The sequence below is a fragment of the Ovis canadensis genome, chromosome 7, assembly GCF_042477335.2.
Source record: "Ovis canadensis isolate MfBH-ARS-UI-01 breed Bighorn chromosome 7, ARS-UI_OviCan_v2, whole genome shotgun sequence".
NCBI lineage: Eukaryota > Metazoa > Chordata > Mammalia > Artiodactyla > Bovidae > Ovis > Ovis canadensis.
The window spans coordinates 18,142,273-18,166,251 of NC_091251.1; the positions used below are offsets into that span (position 1 = coordinate 18,142,273).

The following is a 23,979-nucleotide window of genomic DNA, read 5'->3' on the forward strand; positions in this document are numbered from 1 at the left end:
ATCCTTGTATCACCGCTACCAAATATAACCTTTTCTTTGGCTTTCAGTGAAATTCTGAATGCATGAGAACACACAAATTCTGAAAAACTAATTTCATTAGAGCATTCCAGCTGTAGCTTCGGGTGTCAGACCTTGGCTGCCACTGTGGTTTTCAAGCGACCGGGAACAGTCTTGAGCTTGTACTATCGAAGCCCCAGCTTTCTCATCTATGTGCAGAAACTCTCCCTACCTCTGTCTCATTTAGGCAAACCCTTGTTAGGGACTTCAAAAGCATGGATTCAAGTGTCTCCCTGTGACCATTGTAATCTGCTATTTTTAGTGAGGCTGTGGGTTGTCTCTGGGGAAGTTGCTGGGATTCTGAAATCTTACCAGTATATTGATACACTGGCATTTTGAAGGCACATCCAGTGTCTTTAAACAAATCTACGATGAACAATCATCCGTTGAGTGTGCCTGGCGATATGCGAAGCGCTGTACTGGAGTTATCTTGTTTCCAACAGCTCTATGAGGCAGATCCAATTAGTCTGTCCAATCGATCCAAACCAATAAAACTGAAGGTCACAAAGAATGTCAGCAGCCTGAATACATGTATTTTACCAGTAGGTACAATCAAGATTGTACTGGCTATGTCTGACCCCTAGAATATATCTCGAGTATATCTCCATGGTTTAAGTGAGGAACAGAGCTCCAGCAGTCAAACAGGTGCAGAGACGTGACCAAGGAGAGCAGAATGCTCAGCTCTCTATCGTGTCTGTTAAAAGGCCCTCCCCAGATCCTGGGTTAGATGCACGTTTTCTCTGTGAACTATGGAAATCGCGAGTTCCATGTTAGATTCTGACGAACAATATAAAAGCGAATTGACCTCAGCATCACATACAAGGGTGTTAGCCACCAAGGCCAAAGGCAGAATCTCATTCCCCCTGTGTCAGAATGAATGTTCCTGGAATTTACACTGTGGGGCTCGTGGTGGGTGCCGGGTGCCTCTATGCTCTTCAAAAACGTGGAAAATTGGTAGCCAAAACTAGAAATGTATTACCTGATTAATATAGGAGTTACCTAGATATTAAGACGGTACCTAGATATTAAGTTTGAATGGAAGGTACCATTGACCTTAACATAAAAACTGCTTTGTCCTTTACATACAAATAAAAGAGAGGATTTATTTTCATTCTGAGTTTATTTAACATTTCATCCAGTTGAAATGAAATAATACATGGACTCCAACAGTGGCTAGACACTGTGCTAATACTGAAATAAAAGCTGCCAGTCATTCACACTTATAATTCATTATGTTACCCAAAATATTAATAACTATTTACCTTTATAAGCTTATTGCACTTCATGTCAACTTTTCTCCAGAAAAGGTATTCCTAAGAGATCAGCAAAGACTGCCAACCTTGGTTCATTTTGTTCCTTTTGATAAACCATGATTCAACTTTATAGTTCATATTTCTCTATAGAAGCATCAAAAATCAGAAGCTTCAGCAGATAACGTTTAAAAAGACACATCTCCAGGCTCGTTCCCTTTTGTCATGAGGCTCTGGTTCTCTCATCCTGGTACGTATTCAACGTTTGGTCAGTTCGTCAACCTTTCAACCAGCCATCCATTTTTAAATGAAGGTCAGGACTAATATGGAAATGCCAATGATCCGGGGCTAAGAATTCTGAGGTCAGCTGGAGGCAGGGGTGGGGGGGTGGAGGCTCCAAGGCCTTGAGTGTGAAAGTGTTAGTGGCTCAGTCGTGTCCGGCTCTTTGGGACCCCGTGCACTGCAGCCCGCCAGGCTCCTCCGTCCATGGGATTCTCCAGGCAAGAGTACTGGAGCGGGGTGCCATTGCCTTCTCCAGGGGATCTTCCTGACCCAGGGATCGATCCCAGGTCTCCCGCATTGTAGACTCTTTGCCATCTGAGCCGCTGGGGAAACCCTTCAAGTTGCCTTAGTTTCTTGTTAAAAGTGCCCTTTAAGCACCTCGGGGAGCTCTGCCTCAAATTTCTAGCTTTTACCAATTTTTAAAGAGAAGCAAAGATGGCAACAAAAGACGTCCAAGGTCAGAATGTCACGGGGAAGCTCTTTTGCTTCAAATGGCTCAAGACAGAAAGCCTGCCCGAGAAAGCTCTGGCAGCAAAGGGAGGGCCCAGAGTAGCCCAGCTTCGGGCCCGCTCACTGTTTCAGAGAAGAGAGAGGCACGGACACGAGGCACGCCATCCTGCCTTCATGAGGAAATTCAGTCTGCTCACACCGTCAGCAAAAATCAGCCCAAACTGGTTTCTACATTTGTTTCCACTTATAGGTCTCTGAATTACACATGGTACTGAGTGGTCTACACTTACTGAAATAACCACCTCACATATGCCTTTGAACCTCTATAGAATTACAGCATAATCTCTGTTACATTGAATACATTACTTGTGAGACTAGGACAGGTGATGTAAACAGTGGTCCATGGGCTGGTTATTTTCAAACACGGTGGAATGTAATATACAACATTCAAGTAAAATCCATTGAGTCACTGATTCACATACACATCATTTCTGTAGCTTTCTGAAAGCCAAAGAGATCTTATAGGACGACAAGAAAAGAGATGTAGGTAGATGAGACCTCTTGATTCTTAAAAAAAAAAAAGCCAGATTCAACCCAGTCATGTAGTGCTGGTTTTGAATAGGCTCCCAAAATTTGACATTTGTGCATTTCAGTTACTGAATTAGTTGATTTAAATGACTGACTATAAAGTCAACAAGTGCAAGGTAAGATTAATATCTTCATAAGAATATAAAACAGAATAAATTTAAAATTCAATCAAAGAAAGCGACCAGCAATAGGAACGCTTACCGATGTATCACACTTGTCTATTACTTTGACTTTCAGGAGGTATATGAAGGAGCTTTCATCCTACAAATCCAAAACATTCATCTTCTACTTCAGGTTGCCTCCTGCCCAACCTGGGCAGAAAAGCAAACTGTCCTTAATATTTACGAGTCTTTTTTTTTTTACAGTTTAGCCTCAGGGCTTTTGTGTTTTCTCAACTCATTACTCAGCTCTCCTTGATTTGAAACAAGAATGGGATAAAATTTCAGTATTTTAAACAGATTTCCTTTTCACTGACTGACAATCAGTAGACTGAACAGCTAACTCTATGCCTAGCGGTGCTCTGGGAAACTCTGGGTGTGAGTCAGGACATTGTCTTTGAAAAAACAGTGACTATAAAAGCTACAGGAAGGGTGTCTGTAAATCATATCATGATTCAAATGTAAGGGGCGGGGGCTGGCAGGCGAGGCCCCTAGACCACCCCCAGGGGCTGTGCCGTAAGTAGCAGCTGGACTCTAAAGGCTTCTATGGGTCTTTAAAAGGTTTCTGTCACCGCGAGAACCCGGCCGCCCAGGTTATTCCTCTCCAACTTGGCTACACCAGGCTCATGGCAGGCAGGCTCCTCTGAAGATGCTTCTTAACCTGCTTTATAACCCCTTGTTAAAGTACACACGCCGTAACTCAGGGTAGGTCTCTCGGATCCTGGCTTGCAGCTCAGCTTCCAAGCTTGTCACAGACATGGAACTGGGAGGAGGGAGAAAACGACAGGGTCATCCCATGGACAGTGGAAAGTCGAACCCGAGGAGAGGAAAGTGAGGACCCCCGTTCACCCCCACGACTGGTGCGAGAGTCCTGCTTGAAAAACGCTTTTCGTCCCAGGAAACTATCACTAAATAAGAAAGAGAGGCACCATCAGACCCCTTTTTGTTTCTCATCTTACTAAAAGCCTGAAAAACCACTTATGGCTGGCAAGGAGGTATGGTGATCACACTCTCAGACCCTGATGTATCGGAAAGTAATCTTGGTCCGGACACTTTCTAAGAAAAATAACATAAGTGTTCACAATTCATAAGAAAAAGACACATGCATTCAGTGGAATTTTTAGCAGTAAAAATTCACTTGCATTAATGTGCTTCTGTCCACTTTATAGTGATATATATTCTGAAACTTTTAGAAAATATGAAAATATATGAGAAAAACATCTCTTCTAGTCACACTACCGAGAAGGACCACTGGAAGTCTTTGCTTTGTGCATGTAAAAAATGTACCTGAATGGTTTATATGTGCATCTGTATTAAAGCTTATTTTTTCATTATGAATGCATACTTAATATGTAAGAGGATGAAGAAAAACTGGCCAGCAAAACTGTTGACTTTCTGTTATGGAAAGTTCATTTGCCCCTTTCCTATTTGCCCATTTCTGTTCCCCTCTAATCTTAAAAGAAACTAGTTATAGGAATGGGATCACCAGGCAATTTAACCTAACTCCTGACTTATGCTGTCCTGAATAACCTGTTCTTTTCCCAGATAGAAAGAAGAATGAAGAATTAAGCAGTTAATAAAAAACAATGACAAGCTCTCTAACCCCAACACCCACCCCTTACTCTGTCCCCTGCCAAGCAATCTGCAGGCAGATCATTCGGGCAAGACAACATCTGAAGACAGAGTAGGTGGTTCACTCAGATTCCTTCCCCTCCTCTTTTTTTCCTTTAAAAACTGTCGTGATTGACAGAGAAGAAGAAATATCATATGACTTCCTTTATATGCGGAATCTAACAAGAAATGATACAAATGAATTTGCTTAAAAAACAGGAGCAGACTCACAGACTTAGAGAACAAACCTACAGTTGCTGGGCGGGGGGAAGGATGGGGAGAAGGGATAGTTAGGGAGTTTGGGATGGACACGTACATCTATAGTGTCCCTATACTAAGGACACTCTGCTATATTTAAAATGGATAACCAACAAGGTCTTACTGTATAGCATAGGGAACTCTGCTCAACGTTATGTGGCAGCCTGGATGGGAGGGGAGCTTGGGAGAGAAGGGATACGTGTCTGTGTGTGGCCGAGTCCCTTTGCTCTTCACCGGAAACTGTCACAACGTTGTTAACTGGCTGCTGCTGCTGCTGTTGCTAAGTCGCTTCAGTCGTGTCCGACTCTGTGTGACTCCAGAGACAGCAGCCCACCAGGCTCTCCCGTCCCTGGGATTCTCCAGGCAAGAACACTGGAGTGGGTTGCCATTTCCTTCTCCAATGCATGAAAGTGAAAAGTGAAAATGAAGTCACTCAGTCGTGTCCGACTCTTCTCGACCCCATGGACTGCAGCCTACCAGGCTCCTCCGTCCATGGGACTTTCCAGGCAAGAGTACTGGAGTGGGGTGCCATTAACTGGCTACACTCCAATACAAAAATTAAAAGTTTTTTTTTTTAATAAAAGGTATTACATGAAAAAAAAAACTGTCACAACTATCTTTGGAGTTGGTCTCTGGACACGTGTTCACCTTCTCCCTGACTAAAGCATCTTTCCTTTCTACTGACACCTGTGTCTTGAATTCCTGGCTTCTGAGCTGCAAGCAGCTGAACCTGGGCTTGGTAACACTAGTAATTAGCTGCTTAAGAATTGTTCTTCACTTGAGCGGGCTTCCCTGGTGGCTCAGTCAGTAAAGAATCCATCTGTAGTGGAGATCCCTGGGTCAGGAAGATCCCCTGGGGAAGGAAACGGCAACCCACTCCACTGTTCTTTCCTGGAGAATCCCATGGACAGAGGAGCCTGGCAGACTACAGTCCATGGGGTCGCAAGATTCAAACAGGACCTAGTGACTAAACCACCACCACCATAGTTGAGATGTGGTTAACTAAGAGCTAAAAAGACAGGATATAGATTTATAGACATAATGCAAAAAAAGAAAAATTATGAATATAGAAAAAAACACAGTGGCTGTTTTTTTCTTCTCTATACGGAGATCTTGGGTAATTTTAAAATAATGTTGCTAATGGCAATGATAATGGCTATGACTTAGTGCTCAATTTTTGGGTCAGACATTATGCATTTTTAACCCTTATAAAACCTTGGAAAGTCAAGTATTATCTTAATTTTACAGATAAGGAAACTAGAGGTGCAGCTGAGATTGGAAGTCAGATCCTTCTCGACCCAAATGCCACGCTCCTAAGTCACTGAGCGCAAGGTCAAGTGCTGAACCACTGATATTCCAGTACTGCAGACTAAGGAAACAACCCTTTCTTACCTGAAGCCCTGAGATTCTGGGGTTTGCCCAATTAAACAGTGCTCTTCTTCAGGAAATTCATCTGTATCGGGCTTCACAACAGGTTCTGAAGCTCCTGCCCTCTCCAAGGGGGGCTTAACTATGGGCATCAAGGTGATAAAGGTTCCCTCTCCTTGAAATTTAAGTCCCCAGCTAATAACAGTGGGGGTCAAAGACAAGTGTAGGACCAGATAAAAGACGGATGTCTCTATCAGATAGGGGGGCATGATGAAGTCTGTTCTAGAAGAGACTATCGCGTCCCAAAGCCACTGGAAAGCCTCGAGCGTTAAAGGCCATCTGTGCGGGGCCTGTCTGTCCATGAAGGACATGACAAAGGCCGGACTGGAAGCAGAAATCACAGCAACACAGCAGAGTGCTGCCCCTCTGCACCTGGACGTTAGAAGAGAAAAGGGCTGAAGCCTCAGATTTATGCGATGCTGATTTAATGCCAGTTAATCCTGTTCTTACATCAAAGGCAGGATTCAAGGGCAACTTGTGATGAAAGATATATGCACAATAAAGCTTTTAAGGCAAAAAGGGGAAAAAAAACCTCAAGTAGGAAGAAGGAAAGCCAATATACCAACCGCCAAAGTTGAGTGCATACAGCTGCTCTCCCTGAGAGTGGAACTTAAATTCTAAGATTTCTGCCTTATAGATGCCTTTGCCAATGGACTGGACACCAGTGAATCATATTTAAATTTTTATAAGAGCAAATTTGCACCAGAGTTAACCTGGGTCTTACACAAGAATAAAGCATTTTCAAATGTAATCATAGCAGGTAGCAAAGAGCTGGGCAAAGAGAGTTTTGATATTAAATAGATGTGCACTTAATTTCTGCGCCTCTCTCTTCCTTTTAGAGACTCAGCTTCATTATCTTTTTGAGACTCAACTTTCCTCCTGGTTAAATGAACCTGTGTCTTCAACTAGTTTTTAGGGTTAAAACGCAGGGTCATTCTGAAGAGTAACAAATACATACCTTTTCTGTGGAAACAGAGCACAGCACAGAGGTGTAGCAAATACCAAGCTTTAAGAAAAATGAAAAAGACACATCAGAGCACTTTTGAAATGGTCTACTTTTCAGATTTTTTCTATTCTACTTTGATAACAATCCCCTTTCTTTTGAGTATTATACTGCCAACACAAAAATATGCACTGTTTGTGTAATTTTACTACTAAGGGCTGCCAAAATGATTTTAAAAAGGGAAAAAATTTAAAAGAGATAAAAGGAGTTTAAAAAAAAAGAATCACACAAATAGCCCCAAATGTTGCAGGTTTCTCTAAAGACGGTTTCTTTCTAGCTAATGACTGGGACCAGATGTTCTGAGATGGTCTCATTTTTCAAAATGCATGTCCCATATTAGCCCTCACTTTCATATGCTGTATATTAATCTTAAAAAAAGAAAGAATGACATTGAAGTAATTCTACTCACCAAAAGCCAACTATTCCAACTTGAACAGGTGCGCTCATCCATGGGAACCTCTGGGAAAGAAATAAACTATTTTGAATACTTTTTATACAGGCTCTCAGAGATAGTTTTCTCTGCTGGTTAATTGGAAGGAGCGTGGCCACATTACAAGATCCAGCTGGGATGCGATTAGCACGGTGTGGGGGCACCACTGCAATGGCACGTTAGTCCCGACTTCCTGCAGCCCTCGCCATCCAGCCACGATGCACATGCGAGGGTCAGGTGGCTTCTCCTATTCCTCCCTTGCGCTTAGAGTCAGAGAGATGCCTGCTTGTAAATGGGAGCTGGAGAAAATGTTATCACTTGGCTATAATTTGTCTCCTGGCTGGAGAGGAGTGTGGTTCCAAAGCCGGAAGACTTAACAAACCTGTATTCAAATCTCTGTCCTTCCAGTTCACTCCCACTGTGGGGAGAGGGAGGCAGAGTCCAACCAGCCCAAGCTCTGGTTCCTTCTCTGCAGAATGAAGATCCCAACAGCTTCCTAAGAGCATGTGCACGAAGATACTCCAGATAACATTTATCAAGCACCTAGTGCTGTGCCTGGAATGTTCAGAAACCCAAAGCCATTGCTGCCCTGCTCCCGCCCCCAACCCTGCACCTCTCCTCTCCTGGTTTTAGTAGCTGTCAGTATGGTTAAAATAATTGCTAGCATAACAAATTGTTGGCTGCTACTTTTTCGTTAATAGAAATGAATGAGTTGGCTGGTCTTTTGAAGAGTATGTATTATTAGATTTTTAGCTTTCAAAAGGGAATTTCTATAAAAGCATAATATGCAATATAAAGAGCAACGAGATATATAGATTATATAAGTAAGGCCACTGAAAGAGCTGCCACCAAGTTGCCAACTAGTTGTAATGAAATCAGCCAGAGTCAACACAAGTAGTTAATTAAAAGATCAGGATCCCAAGGGGGCTTGTGTGAGAGGCGTACCCTGCTCTCCGAGAAGGCTCCTCTGGCGAAAAGGTACATCCCGCGGGTTAAGGGAGAGAAAGGGAGAGATGTCAGCAAGCAGAGACAGGCCCACAGAGCGCGCACAGACGGGCCCCGCCCCTCAAGGGACGGCAGGAGAAGGAAAAACTGCATCGGGGCAGCCGGGTCCAGCTGACGCCGCACGCCTTTCGTAAGGAGACGGGGAATCGTCTCCCCAGCATTCCGTCTTTCCCAGTCGTGCACCATCAGACTGGGAGCACGGACGTGGCGACCGGAAGGCAAGCTAGGAGCTGAATAAGATCCTGCTGGAAGACAGACCCAGGAGAGCCCACGAGAGCAGCCTCTTCTTCTCAAGTGGGCTCTTGAACAGCCATGTGTGATCTCAGCAGCGGCTGTGCACACACCAAACAGTGACGGAGGCTCGTGCAGAGGGTTTTGTTGGAAGAGTTCTCAGTAACCGCAAGCATTCCGGATAATTCCGATCTCTCCCGCGAAGCTCAACCTGGATGTCATCCCTGCTCCCAACTCCTTTCCAGCACCCCCTCCCGCCTCATTCACCCCTACTTCCAACAGAACGCGGTCTGAGATTTTACAAGTGAGCTGAGGAGGTTTGGGTTTTCCCCTAAATAATCCCAGAACCTGAGGGAGGGACAGAGCCCAGAATTGTGCAAACAGGATATTTTAAATGAATTAAAGACAGTAATCACAAGTTTAAAAAGATACATATTCAATGAAGTAAAAGCTCAAAAAGTTAGTATGAGTCCATTCTTTCTCTTTCCAATGATCTCTGCTCTTTACTTCACACTGTAAATGAAAGACAGGAAATTGCACATACTCACCGTGCTGAAGTTCTGACATATGTATTCAGCTGTGAGGCCATCGCCACAGTCAAGGCAACTAAATACCTGTAGCGGTCATCTTGTTTTGTTTCTTGTGCCGCTGGCCTTTCCGCCATCTTTCCTAAACCCTGCTATACCCATTCCCGGGCCACCTCCGATCTACAGTCTGTCATTATATACTAGCTTACGATTTCTAGGATTTTATATACAGTACCTACTCTTTTGCACAATTATTTTGAGATTTACTCATGCTGTTGTATATACGCATGGTTCAGGGCTTTTTATTGCTGGGTTAGGTATTCCATTGTGTGAATGGCATTTGATAATCCATTTTCCTGTTTATGAACATTTGGACTGTTTCTGGTTTGGGGCTATTGCAAATAAAGCTGCTTTAAATACTTGCCTTTTATGGACATACATTTTCATTTCTTCTAGGTAAATACTTAGGAGTGAAATGGCTGGATTGCAGGGTAAGCATATGTTTAACTTAAACTGCCAAACTATTCTCCAAAGACTCTTTGGATTGCAAGGAGATCAAACCAGTCAATCTTATCTGAAATCAACCCTGAATATTCATTGGACTGATGCTGAAGCTGAAGCTCCAGTAATGTGGCCTCCTGATGAGAAGAGCCGACTCACTGGAAAAGACCCTGATGCTGGGGAAGATTGAGGGCAGGAGGAGAAGAGGGTGGCAGAAGATGAGATGGTTGGAGGGCATCACTGACTCAATGGACATGAGTTTGAGCAAGCTCCAGGAGGTAGTGAAGGACAGGGAAGCTTGGTGTGCTGCAATCCCTGGGGTTGCAAAGGGTTGGACATGACTTAGAGAATGAACAATTAAGAACAGCAAAGTGGTTGTATCCTTTTACATTCCCACCGGTAGGGAATAAGAGTTTCAGGTCCTTTAGCTACATCCTTGCCAACACTTATTATGATCAGTCTTTTTAATTTTAGCCATTCCAATAGGTGCTTAGAGGTAGCTAATGTGGTTTTTAACCTGAATTTCCCCAATGACTAAAGATACTGAGCATCTTTACATGTGATATTATTTGATATCTATGTATATTTGGTGAAATATCTGTTCAAACCTTTTGCCCTTAAAAAAAAAAACAGAGTTGTTTTCCTAAATAAGTGTATCTTTTGGATACAAGTCTTTTATCAGACACATACTTTGCATAAATTTTCTCCAGCCTGTTCCCTGTCCTTTCATTCTCTTTATAGTGTTCAAAAAACAGAATTTTAACATTTTGATGAAGCCCAATTTGCCCATTTTTTCTTTTATGGACTGCGCTTTTGGTGTTAAGTCTAAGAAATCTTTGCTTAACTCCAGATCTCAAAGATGTTCTATTTTCTCCTAGAAGTGTGACATTTGTAGACTTTTACACTTAGACCCCATGGGAGTTGATAAGTGTATGTGCATATACCTAGACCTGGCCCACATCCCAGGCAACCTGACCGTACACAGGCCTCCCACCTCTGTGCCCTTTCTGCGCTTCTGCACCACCTGTGCCCCCAGCCAGTCATCTTCAGGGGTCTCCGCTCACCTGCGGCAGCTAGGGGAGACTCCCCTATGCTCCCGCCATGCCCCACACTCTTATTCACCACGCGCTGGAACCATGTGCCCTGTGCCCTCCCCGCTACCACACCGTATGGTTCTGAAGCCCTATTTCTTTATAATGGCACCCAGCACATTGCTGGGCGTGCAACAGGCACTGACCAAAGGGCTGCTTCATCAAACGAATGAACAAATAAATGCATAGTCACACTCCACTAGCAGACAACCCTGAAAATCTACTGCGTAGACAGAGCCGTCCACCTTTATTACAGAAAATATAAACGAACAAGAACTTCAGGAATGAGGAGCTCTTATCTGACCCAATTCATATCAACTTTGTTCTCAATGAAAAGCGCCAGCAAGGTAAGGAGACCACAGGAGCTATTCTTCAAGCAAACTGTTGGGTGAAGCACCAGCTTTTAAGCAGTGCACTTCTGGTTTACTGCAAAGATTTCAGTGAGTCACCTGCCCACAGCTGATGCTTTTTGCTAGCACTCTGTTCGGAAAAAGACAGGGCGTGGGGGGAAGGATGAGTCATGCCGAGCGCTCCCCAAGCTCACCGGGTAAAAAAGCCAAGAACATTCAATTCCTTTCATGTTTGCAGAGTTTGGTCACATCCAAGGTGAAAGCCCCGAGAAGCACATCCTTGCAGGGAGGCACTTCTGGCTGCTGGAGCTGCGGGAACAGAGGGCCGACCGACCCAGGCAGACGTGGCCGCCCACACGGACATGGTGCACAGCTAAAGAAATGATCTCTGAGCCTTTGTAAAAGGGGCTCAGAAGAGCCTCCCTTTCAAAACAGTGTGTGAGAGTGCTTTGCAGATGGAAATGTATGGATACAAATATAAGCTGCCTCCACCCCTGCTTTCACAACGGCCGTACATCAATGAAGTCCTACAGTCCTTGCTACGCAGGCAAAAATGCAATATTCTGATGTAACAACCACCCTGAACGTAGGAGGGGGATGTATGTCTGAGGAGCTCAACATTTAGCCAAAGCTCTTCCAAAACACCATCCTCCAAGGAGGTCTGAATAGTTTAGCAGCAGCCAGACCCTTGACAGCTAGTGAGGCCCTTGGACGGATCCATGAGCTGCTCTGACCGCCTCCCCACCCGGCCACATGGCTTCTGATGCCAGCAGCCTCCTCCGGCCCTGTGTGAGGCCCTTCAAGGGGGAAGTGGGGCAGGCAGAGGGGAAGCAAACCAGGGAGGAAGGACAAGGGAGGGAAACACAACAATGACTCATTTTTCGTGTGGAAAACCCTAGGGCCCTGTGGGAATAGTGGCTAGCTGCTTGAGTCATTTGCTGGTTGCTTCCTGGAAGAAAACGCCAGGCTGTATCTGTAGCAGTTTCTGTCTGTCCCAGCAGGAAAATGATGCAATATGCCCAGCCCTGTCTCCTGGCCAGTGTCTGCTGCCGAGATATTAGAGTAACGGCAGCAACTTTCCCAACGACACCGAGACCCTGGGGAGTTCAAGGCCGTGCCGGTCGGGAGAAGAAAGGGCCAAGTTCACATCACTGTTTTCTCTGGTGACCGAACTTCAGCATGAGCATAGATCTGCATGCAGACTCTCTCAGAGAATTTCTGGAATCCCAAGCTCACATTAGCATCCATGTGCGCTCAATACCCACAGCCAGGAGTGAGACGCCCACTCCTGGGCGTCCCAGCAGCAGCGGCAAACGGCCAGATTCGGAGCCTCGCTGCGGAGTCGGGCTGCTGACACCCCTCTGCTAACAGGGTGCTGGGTGGTGTTGGGGAGGCCGAGAGAGAGGACTGGGAAGGCTTTTATGGTGGGGGTACCGCCACTGAAGGTGGTCTCCCAGCTGCGTTCACAGGTGCTGATTCGCGACAGCCATGTATTACTGGTGGAATGACTCACACTTGGTATTCCTCTCCTGCAAAAGTTTACTTTTATGCCAGACAACAGGATGAGGTGACTGTCTCCAGCCTTGTATCCATGTGGAAATCTGATCTTGCTTTAAAAGTCTGATTTTGCTTAAAGTCTGAAGGAGGGGGAGGTTGGATTTACTAGATTTTTTTTTTTTTGGATTCTCTATTGCCCCTGAAGTTGGCATGCCAATACCTTAAGAAATTAACAATCAGGAAAACCCAAAGGTTGCCTGGGTCAACATATGCCTTTGCAGAAGGACTGTAATCCTAACGTCTTATCAGATCAAGAGCTAGCGGTGAAGAATAGTGTATCAATTCTGTATCTGTAAAGTTAACAAGCCACCGGATGATCCACTTCCTACCAGCATCCTGGAGGATAAGGCTGACGGCCCCTCTCCAAATTCATTTGACAGGTTTTCCCCTTCAAAGCCTAAACCACTTCCCATAAGGAAAGCAGGGATAGATAGAGAAAGGAGCATCACCTTTTTTTTTCTTTAACATTATCTGAAAATCAATGAGACATCAAAGTTGATGAGTTTTAGATGTTTACATAATTTAGTAGTTTCCAGACCTAGTCACTGTTCTAGTACATCTCCTAATTCCTTGGCAGCTTTAAAGAGTTCATCTGTTTACATAATATGGTAGCTTCAAGATCTAGTCTCTGTTCCAGCACACACACTAATCCCTGAGCAGCTTTAAAGAATTCATCGTTTCTAAATTCTGCAGAGGAAAGAGACTTCAGCAAAGCCTTTCCATGAATCCTCAAGTAAGAGCTTATCAAAGTAGGTAAGGTGTCAAATGAGGGCACCTTTATAGTTTGGTCTTCACGAATAGCTTTACTGGTTAAATCAGTGAAACTGTTGTATATTTTTGTTTAATCTTACACTTAAGACTGTAGAAATCCACCAGGAGATGGATGGAGACTCAGCAGGCATGTGAGAATGCTGCTTCCTGGGGGCGGTCCAGGGGTCTGTGGATCACCTGGGATGCTCGGAGGAGAACAGCTCAATCGCTACAGAGACTGCAACACCCCATCACAGCACTCACCTAGATGTGTGAGACTGCTAGAGGAAGAAGCTCCGAGAATATAATTTGCTCATGTACCTGAAGCTCCCAGGAGAGAATGAGCGGGCTGCCGAGGAGAGGGCCCTCTTTCTTGCTCTCACACGGGGTTGGTACATCCGACATGCCAGTCAAATGAGGCACTCAAAACTATTGTTTTTTCAAAGCATACTTTTCTTGGCTTATTGTCTGAGAATGTAATTGCACTGAAAAGTATTTGGTGTCGGTCTTAATTTTCCCCTCTGGAGCCCATAGCGTGAATACACAGAAATCATTCAGAAAGCGTCAGGTCCATGAACCATGTCCTTCTTTCAAAGTCTGGTAGTGTTCCCTCATTGTGACAGTTTGCCCTGAGAAAGCTGCAGTGTTCACCACACGCCTGCTCCCCCAACCAGGAGCTGGAGCCCTTCCTCCCGAAGGAGCAACGGGGTCAGATTCCACGCACAGCAGGAGCCAGAGAAGCTGCAACCTCCGCCTCCGCCCTACCTGTTACAGGAAACTGGAAAGCTAAGGTGAGGCGTAAATACAACTGCATCTGAATCCTGGAAACCATGAGAATGCAGACAGTCCACAGAGGTTTCTCAGTTACAGTTTCATCCTGGAATATTTTCAGACCCTGAGGGGAGGCGGCTGATAGATTAATGGATTATTAGAGATGACTGCCAAAGAAAAATACATCTAGGCACTAATTCAGTATTCTGTGCAGCTGCTACTCCCAATTATTCTTTCCTTTCAGATACGACATATAGGGGCTTACAAATGAATCATTCCAAATTCATACCCTCTCTTCATTATTACTTAGCTAGGGATCTGACTGATAACTAAGATAAGCGTGTACTTGGGTTATGGCCGCTCAAGAGGAGTGGGCAGCATTCAACAAATGGAAGATTTATGAGAACTTTTTCAAATATTTCTTATTAGAAATAAAATATTTCATCAAGTGTCCAATTGCCACTGGCCTTTAAATTCTTTACTCCCTATCCACGTGGGAAATAGTCTGTATAGTCTGAAGTCTGAAGACAAATTGTACGGATTGAGACAAGGATAAACAGAACTGGGGCTTACCTTGAGAAAGGCTTTCTTTTCCAGAGTATTCATGATAAATGGAGGGATGGCTGGAAGTAAAGATAGACCCGCTTAAATCTTGGATAACGTCTATTTTCAGCTCACATTTTTTTTTCCTCAACAATTTCACGAAAGGCTTATATTACTTGCAGACTAGTTTCACACTGGCAGAGTAAAAGCAATCACAATATTCTTTAAAATATCTTAGCATTAAAAAAACCCCCACTGTTTCCATTTGTTAAAGTTTTGAAAAATAACACAATGCTCTATGCCAGCTAGAAAATTTTATGATCTTGATGAGAACTTTAACATTAAATATGCAACAATGCAAACATCAGGAACTTTCCCCTTCTGTACCAATGATACAAATGCAGGCTTTCCCAGGTGTCCATCCCTGTGGAGTACAGTATAAAAATTCCTGCCTTGAGTCACACAGACTACTTGTTAGCTGGGGTGATCCAGAAAAAGTTACCTCACTGCTCTGAGCTTTGGTTTCCTGTTTTCCTCATCTATATAATGGGATAACTGTATCAAACTAGCCAGGACGATAAGCTGCAATGATCCATGTAAAACATCAGATAGCTTAGTTCATTTACTCGTGATTCAGTGGCACCCCACTCCAGTACTCCTGCCTGGCAAATCCCATGGATGGAGGAGCCTGGTGGGCTGCAGTTCATGGGGTCGCGAAGAGTCGGAAATGACTGAGCGACTTCACTTTCACTTTTCACTTTCATGCATTGGAGAAGGAAATGGCGACCCACTCCAGTGTTCTTGCCTGGAGAATCCCAGGGACAGCGGAGCCTGGTGGGCTGCCGTCTCTGGGGTCACACAGAGTCGGACACGACTGAAGCGGCTTAGCAGACTCAACTATCCATTAGACTAAACTGTCACAGCAATTTCAATATGTCAATTACCTTTAGAGATGTTGCTGGGATAGGAAGACTGTCTCTTCTCCCGGGACTAAATAATGTTTCAGATAACCAAGCCACAGGAAACAAATCTGCTGGGATGACTGAACTCCAAAGAGGAACCTTGTATTTCAAACTGGGAAAGAGCAAAACCAAAAGCCTACCCAGGGCAGCAGCTGGAGTGGCCAGCTTGGTCTCATAAAATCTGGAGACCTGGGCTCAACAGGTACACCAGGGCAGCCTCCCCAACTCCTCGCAGGTCAGTGACAACATGCTGGTCCCTGACTCAGGGCACTCTTGGCCTACATTTCATGACTGTGGTTTCCTCAGTTCACCCACCCTACAGTGCACACCGCTGTTGCACGAGGATGTCTTTGTTAAATCACTTAACGGTGGTTAATCTGTTCAGTTCAGTTCAGTCTTTCAGTCGTGTCTGACTCTACGACCCTATGGACTGCAGCACACCAGGCTTCCCTGTACTTCACTCTATCCCGGAGCTTGCTCAAACTCATGTCCATCGAGTCAGTGATGCCATCCAATAATCTCATCCTCTGTCGTCCCCTTCTCCTCCTGCCCTCGATCTTTCCCAGCATCAGGGTCTTTTCCAATGAGTCAGCTCTTCACATCAGATAACCAAAGTATTGGAGTTTCAGCTTCGGCATCAGTTCTTCCAATGAATATTCGGGACTGATTTCCTTTAGGATGGACTGGTTGGATCTCCTTGCAGTTCAAGGGACTCTCAAGAGTCTTCTCCACACCACAGTTCAAAGCATCAATTCTTTGGTGCTCAGCTTTCTTTAGGGTCCAAATCTCACACTGATAAATGACTACTGGAAAAACCATAGCTTTGACTAGATGGACCTTTGCTGGCAAAGTAATGTCTCTGCTTTTTAATCAGATAACCAATTAGCTGGAGTGCCAGCAGTCGGAAAGGAAGAAAGTTTTCTTTAACTTTTGTTTGTTCACTCCTACTTGTGAGGAATTCTGATGAGCATTCTCAGTGACAAAAGGAATTCAAAGACAACAACCAAAAACACATCCCTGGGAAAATCTAACAGCGCTCAAGTAAGCCTGCCTCCTTTGAGAGCTTAGTAAATAGCCAAGGGCTGTGTGCCCTCAATTTAGACAAGGAAATTGAAGATACTCATTTCTGTTTTCTTTTTTCTTTAAAGAGTAACGTCCTCTTGGGCCCTCTGGTTTCTGAGAACCTTCTTGAGAGTCCTGGTCTGAGTGTAGCTGAAGAAGCTTTAGGACTACATCAGAGATTCTCAGAGGAACTAAGTCACAGCAGAGATTTTCTGCATTTCATCACGCTGAGTCCAAGTCTAATGGACAAAACTGAGTCCATCCTGGCAGCCGTTTTATTCAGAGCTGTTGGAATTAACCCAACTTGGTTTGTGTTCCAATGGTTTCCAGTTGATACAAATAAATCCTCAGTATAAATTATTCTTATTCAAGAACTGTTAGAAGTTTCTTGTCAAGATTGACTAAGACCCAATTCTTTCTCTTCAAATTCTCATCACCTGTGCTGCCAACTGCCCTGGTCCAACCGCCATCCTGACCAGTCTCCAGTCACCAGTCTTGGTTCCTCTTCAGCTGACTCTCAGCATGGCACCCAGGGTCGTGCAGTTAAAGTCTGAGTTGAGTTATTATTGCTATTCCCCTGCTCAAAACCCTGCATGGCCTTCCACCCCTGGGACTAAAGCCAGGACTAATGCCTTGCAGAGCCATCCACGCTCTGCCCACGTCAGCCTGGCTGCCCTGTCTACTGTCCCTGCCCCCTTCTCTCCCCCCACATGGCCCTGTGATGCTTCCAGCCACCAGGCATGCCTCAGCCATCTCTTGGTGTTCCATGTGCCCCAGAAGATGCACCCCCGGAACCACCCTCCCCCTTGTCTGCCCAATCTACTGCCACCAAGCAGGACCTCTGGGGTCTTCCTGGGACAGACCCCGTCCCCCACATCCTCTGCTGCAGCTCCTCTCTGAAGCACCCAGATAACAGCATCTCAGGACGATCATGAGCACGCAGCCCCCAGACTGTCCGGCGCCCAAGGACTGACGCTGTTAACCCTCTTTGTTACCTTACCATCAACCAATCAGAGAACTATGCACAAGCCAGTCACATACCCTGCGGCAGCCCCTCCCCACTGTGTGGCCTTTAAAAATGCTGTGTCTGTAAATGCTTTGGGGTTTCTGGGGGGCATGAGCCACACTGCCCTTGCACAGCCCTACAACAGATCTTCCTCTTCTCCAAACTCTGTCGTCTGGTGGTGTTCGGCCTCACTGTGCACACGGACTTGGGTTTGATAAAACTTCCACTCCGAGACCCCCACCCTCTGTATCCCCTGAGCCCTTGTAACCATCTCACAGATTACATATCTGACTTATTTGGTCAATTCTCTGCCTCCCTGACCAGAGGCCATCTCAGGGAGGGATCCTTCACGGTTGGTGCTCACTGGCACACCAACGCTTGTTCAAGCGAGACGTGCCAAGTACGTGAACAGATGCCAAGGTTCTCCTCACCCATGCCAGGGGCTGCCATCAGGATCCTGGAGACAACTACTTGCGTGATGGCTTGTTTGGCAGCGTTTGCTGACTCGCCCAGGCGGTTCCCGTTCTCATCTGTGACAGGAATGCCAACTTTGAGTTCCCTGGAGAGCAAGACACGTGCAAAGTTCATACACAGGCGGTTCATGGAACAGCTGGAAAAAGTACTTAGGCTGTGAAAGATCAAGTCCCTACTTAATCCAAAAATGCACTCCAGGGTCATTTTTGGCCCTAAGAAGCCTGATTTTTAAATGCCATGAACAGGCTTAATCCTTGTAGGACAGACACAAAAAGGAAACAACACTAGCAAATTTTGTTTTAAAAAAAAAAAAAAAAGGTAGCATTTTGAATAACAATAGGACTCAAAGGATGACTAGGTAACTTGAAGAATTTCAGGCAAGGCTTAACTGGGGCTCCTGCTGAGCAGTGGGTAGTGAAAACAAGTAGCAGCTTCCTTTTCTAGCTTGCTGGCTCCCTGGGGGCTTGCCAGCTCCCTTGGTTGGGGGCCAGCTTGTTCCTTATATGCGATGAGAGTAGGGGTGTGTCCAGGGGTCCAGCAGGACGGTGATTTAGGCATTTTGCCCAGTCCTTAGGTTGTCGTGTGCAGGGGCCTGCCCCAGCCCCCTGCTTTTGCTCCAGGCTCTTCAAAAGTGGGAGCTGGCTGTTTTGGTCTCTTTGTATCTTTTCTCCAGAATATTCCCTAACAATGAAGCCTTGCCTGAATTTCTGAAGAAAAGAAAAGGAGAGAGACACAATTCACAGCATCATTAAGTGAGCTAACTATACTGATAGGGCAGCCACAAGTACAGGCACTACTGGACATTTAACTGTGGTCACTAAAGCTATAATTATTGCTTCTCTGTTACCCTGGTTTTCGTTATCCATTCCAAAACGCTTTTTTTTCCATTCTTCCTTCTCCTTTAATTTTTGCCAGTACTAAAAAATACTTCCAAAGATATAGATTAATCTTATCTTAAACCCTAAAAGAAAATCTAGGTGGGGGAAGGACCTATTTTATAGAATAAGCTTTCTGGGCACAGACATAAGCCTGAGATCTATTTTTTTTTTAAACCTTGTATCATACAGAAATAGAAAGACTAGTCCAAATCCCATATGCTCATCAGTCCACTTTAATAATCAGCAACTCAGAGCTGACCCTGTTTTATCAATGGGCCCATCCTCACCCCATTACCAGATGACATGGAGGCAAATCTCCTATACTTTCATCTGCAAATACTAAAATAAAACAAATGGTTTTAAAGTTCCAACAAAGCAATTTATTAGAAGAGATCCTACTGTCAAGCAAAAGTCCTCTCTAGGAGGGCACATCAACCTTACCTCTGCCTCATTAATGGAATATTGATGCAATTAGCCGCAGCTACAGCAGCGAAGGGAACAAACCGTCCTACGAGCGGAGAGACACGCTGCAGAAAAGACAATTCCGAAAGCAAGATCTTAGTTTTCTACAGTACTGAATGCAAATACTTATTTCTTCTCAAAACACCACTACCAAGGCAGAGTCCTACTTGTATAGCAACGCAGGCCAAAAGTGTGCTCAATACTTGTTTCCTAGAGGTTATTTTTCTATTGCCAGCCTGGGCATCCTGGGACCAGGGGGACATCCATGATGCTTTGATGGCTGCATGTGGATGACGGAGCAGGGGTTTTGAAGTCCCAAAGTCTGGGGATTAGATGCTGACTCCTCCACCCATCAAAGGTGTGCCCCGAGGCACCCTGCCCAGCACCCAGCCGTGGTGGGCTCTGTGGGTGGTAGGGAAGCATTTAGCACTTAAGACACAGTGTCAGGTACAAACAAGTGTCTTGGCAAATGTTATTAGCGAGGATATAATTTTTTTTTAAATTTTTTTTTAAAAAAGCAAAAAACAGTTGAAGATGATGACTATAATAAGAAAGTCATCAGACTTGAACTATTTTGAGAAATAACAGAGAGACTTCGAGCCAGGTAGGTGAGAACAAATCAAGACGCTTTACTACGGAGACAAAAATCTGAATACCTTGGTTAATGCGTTGAGTCCCAGAGCTGTTGCTACAGCACCTGTTGTTGCAGAAACATAAGCTGTTCCCAGTTCACTGAAAAGAAGGAAAATCGTACATAAACCATGAGTGTATGTCAGAAAACTCAAGTCCAACATTTTGGGAAGAAATGAAGAAGATTAAGAATAGAGATTCCATAAAGCATGACACAAATGAGCTTATTGGAGGGACAGGAACACGCTCACGAGAAGAGCCTCGTGGCTGCCAAGCCGGAAGGGAGGAAGGAGCGACAGACTGCGGGTTTAGGTTTAGCGGATGCAAACCACTGTATATAGAATGGATGAACAGCAGTGTTCTCCTGCCCAGCACAGCGAACTACAGGCGACATCCTGCGGCAGACCACAATGGAAGCGACTATGAAAAAGAATGTACGTTTTAACCGAATCCCTTTGCTGCACAGTAGAAACTAACAGCATTGTAAATCAACCATACTTCAGTAAAATACATTTTAAAAAAGATTCCTCAATGATACATTCAGCTCTGCCAGTAGAGCTATTCATACAAAAAGGAAGCAGACCCATATAAAAATGGCATTCTTCACATATAACCCAACTACCACGCCGAGCAAGTGGACGTGAAGAATATGTGTGTCTGGGGGAGGGGAGAAAGGAAGCTGTGACTGGGCTGCTGCCGCTGCTAAGTCGCTTCAGTCGTGTCCAACGCTGTGCGACCCCATAGACGGCAGCCCACCAGGCTCCCCCATCCCTGGGATTCTCCAGGCAAGAACACTGGGCAGGAAGCTACAAATGTGGGGAAATGCATATTAGCTTAAATGTTTGTAGCATATGGACTTAAATAAAAAGCACCTCTCAAAATATTGCTATACATACTGAGAGTAAAAATGCAGTGCAGCCATTCTTAAAATGACTTCTTACTGTATAAAAATACTAAAAGTCTTATCCTCAAAATACAAGTAAGCCCAAGCAGTTCTCTATTATTTTTAAATAAATTTTAATTCAAGAACTGGATGAAATGAAGGTGTGATCAGCACTGCTGGGTTGCAGATTTCAATATTCTTTGTTCCCTTGGATGATAATAGAAGAATACAGATGATCAAACTCAATTCAAGAGTTAAAGCAAAACCAAAAATTCTTTGAAGTGTTATATAAGTTAGGCTTAAAGTTTTGGTTAACTAATCACTTTAGCTTGCCTGAACATTTTCTCACAGGAGGCAAAATTTTAAATCCATTCACTTTCTTTCAGGCTCCAGAGACGTCCTATTTTAAAGACAAATCAGATATAAGATCCCCTTGATTTCTGCAGAGACCCCCCCCCCCCCCACTGCTGATGCTGCTATCTGTGTAACCCACAGGGCCTGCCCCGAGCTGTCTGCTGTGTGTTCCGTGGGGGTGAAGGGGATGTGCCCTTGGGTGCGGGAGCCCTGCCTTCCTACCAGCGCCACTAACAGCGCGGATGATGTCTGAGAAGGCAGGCTGGCTGTTATCTAGGCAGAAAGGGAGGAAAAGACGCACTACTGAGATACAGGCTCCCTAAGATTCCGAACCACATACACGATTTGTACAAATACACTTTTTCACCAGGAGGGCATCACCACCGGATCGAATGGACACCAGCGGAATGCAGAGGCTGGCTAAGCCTCCAGTCTTACTTGACAGTGAGGGGGGCATCTCCACTTCTGTTGGTGTAGTTGACCACGGCATTGAAGGACTGGTTGACCCACTGCCAGAAGAGCACGGCCGGTGTGGTCCTGAAACAGAGAGGCCTGTCACACACCCGCCGCTGCGGGTCTCGCGGCACGCAGACGCCGCGGACGCGGGGCCCCGACAGCAGCCAGACTGGGGCCAGGAGTGCGCTGGGCCCAGGGCTGGACGCTCTGCGTCAGAGGCTGAGGACCAGTGGGGCTGGGCAGGTTTTCATCCTCTCTGAGTCTCAGTCTCCTCACTCATGAGCTGAGGATAGCAACGGACTGAAGCGGGCTAGGGCAGCGGTCCTGAACCTTTACAGCACCAGGGACGGTTTCACGGAAGACAAGTTTTCTACGGACTGGAGTCGGGGATGGTTTCGGGATGATTCAGGCTCATTACATTTATTGCACACTTCATTTCTATTATTACTACATTAGTTCCACCTCAGATCATCAGGAGAATGGGACCGCTGGGTTAAGGTGAGGATGGAGTTAAATCTTGGCTTAAACTTGTAAGGGAGCCCAGCAAAGAGCAGGCGCTCAATTGCTGTGATTAACGTCAGGTCCCTTCTCTTACAGAAAGAAGCTATCTGTAGGCTAAGTATTTCTCATCCCCCCTCATTCCGCGTATAAGCCTAGGTGTTTACACCTACGTACATACTTATACCTATATTATATGAATTGATTACAGAGAGACTCTGCTTAGAGGCTTTCTAAACATTCTTTCTCATTTTCTTTTGGGTCTAAGATTTAAGGAGAAATTCAACCTCCTTTTGGGCAACAAGGAGAGTTCTATTCAACCCAACGAAAAGGTAAAACCACCTCCGAGGATTGTGACTTCTATATAAAATGAAACTCCACACGAAATGACATTTATTTCAATACAACCATTCAAGTACAAAAATGTGCTTTAAGCTCCTGGAATATAAAACAAACTGTTGTTACATTGCCAGAACTTACCTGTAAAATGTCATCATACAACCTGTGATGGTCATGTTCATTGGAACTTGAGCTGACATTCTTCCTATTAAAATCATCTTTTCTCCAGTGTCAGGATGAAAAGCTGAATCATAGATGTACTTTGCTCTCCATAATTCATTTTCTGTGAGACCTGAAGGAACAATTCCTTGCCTAGGAAAACAGCAACAAACAACACAGCAATTGTTCATTCCAAGTACCTCACCAGTGCTACCTAGAACATCTGTGTCTGGATAGGGTGAAACATCGAACTATTTCATAGAGCCAGGGAAATTCCAATAACACAAAGGACAATATACAATTAAAATGAGCATTTTAAACCCACAAATCTCAAGTTATCTATAACGTCGAAAAACAAAAATGTGTTGTAAAATAGGGAACTATTCAACTTTGAAATATTCTTTGTTTTAAATGACATTTTAAAATGTACTTTGAACTCTGTAAACTCTAAGATATTTTTACCTCATTAGACTGTGGCAATCAAGAACATGAAATCATTCTTAAACCTGTATTTTGAAAACCTAGACTAGAAAGGTTCATTATATTTCCTTATCAAAGAAACAAATATTCCTTGAAAGAAATTTAGAAAAGACACAAATTCGTTAGCATAACTAAAGCCATTTGAGCTTTCCCTGATTCACAGCCACTGGTAATGCTTACTGAATACCCTTTCAGGTTTTTCTAGATCGACAGACATGATCATTTATCACCTTTTTTATCAATACTATTTTGTAAACCTTTCTCTATATCTTCATATATTCTATATCATCTATACTGGGTTGAATACTTTCCACCCAAAATATTCACATTCAAATGGAACTTCAGAATATGACCTTATTTGTAAACAGGGCTGTTAATTATGTAGTTAAGGTGAGGTCATGCTGGATTGTGGGGAAGGGGGGTCAAGTTCAATGCCTGATGCCTTTGTAAGACCAAGCGCAGCCACATAAAGAAGAGTATGTGATGAGGGAGACA

At 44.6% G+C, this 23,979-nt stretch overlaps 1 protein-coding gene across 7 annotated transcripts in view; it reads right to left on the minus strand.

Moving 5' to 3' along the window:
• Positions 1 to 1,158: 1,158 nt before the first annotated feature.
• SFXN1 (sideroflexin 1) overlaps positions 1,159 to 23,979 on the minus strand; it is a 55,940-nt gene continuing 33,119 nt past the window's right edge. For 3 of the 7 annotated variants that reach the window (XM_069595322.1, XM_069595319.1, XM_069595320.1), the window contains exons 3-11: positions 22,987 to 23,157; positions 21,991 to 22,089; positions 20,342 to 20,417; positions 19,665 to 19,750; positions 18,303 to 18,430; positions 14,872 to 14,921; positions 7,495 to 7,544; positions 7,041 to 7,088; positions 1,159 to 3,548 (exon numbers count right to left, since the gene is read on the minus strand). In XM_069595322.1, the coding sequence (XP_069451423.1) occupies positions 3,452 to 3,548; positions 7,041 to 7,088; positions 7,495 to 7,544; positions 14,872 to 14,921; positions 18,303 to 18,430; positions 19,665 to 19,750; positions 20,342 to 20,417; positions 21,991 to 22,089; positions 22,987 to 23,157 (805 nt within the window). In that variant the 3' untranslated portion in view covers positions 1,159 to 3,451. Of the gene's footprint in view, positions 3,549 to 7,040; positions 7,089 to 7,494; positions 7,545 to 8,460; positions 8,483 to 12,887; positions 14,437 to 14,871; positions 14,922 to 18,302; positions 18,431 to 19,664; positions 19,751 to 20,341; positions 20,418 to 21,990; positions 22,090 to 22,986; positions 23,158 to 23,979 lie in introns of those variants that run through there. The other 4 variants (XM_069595323.1, XM_069595321.1, XM_069595325.1 and 1 more) reach the window with 2 other exon arrangements.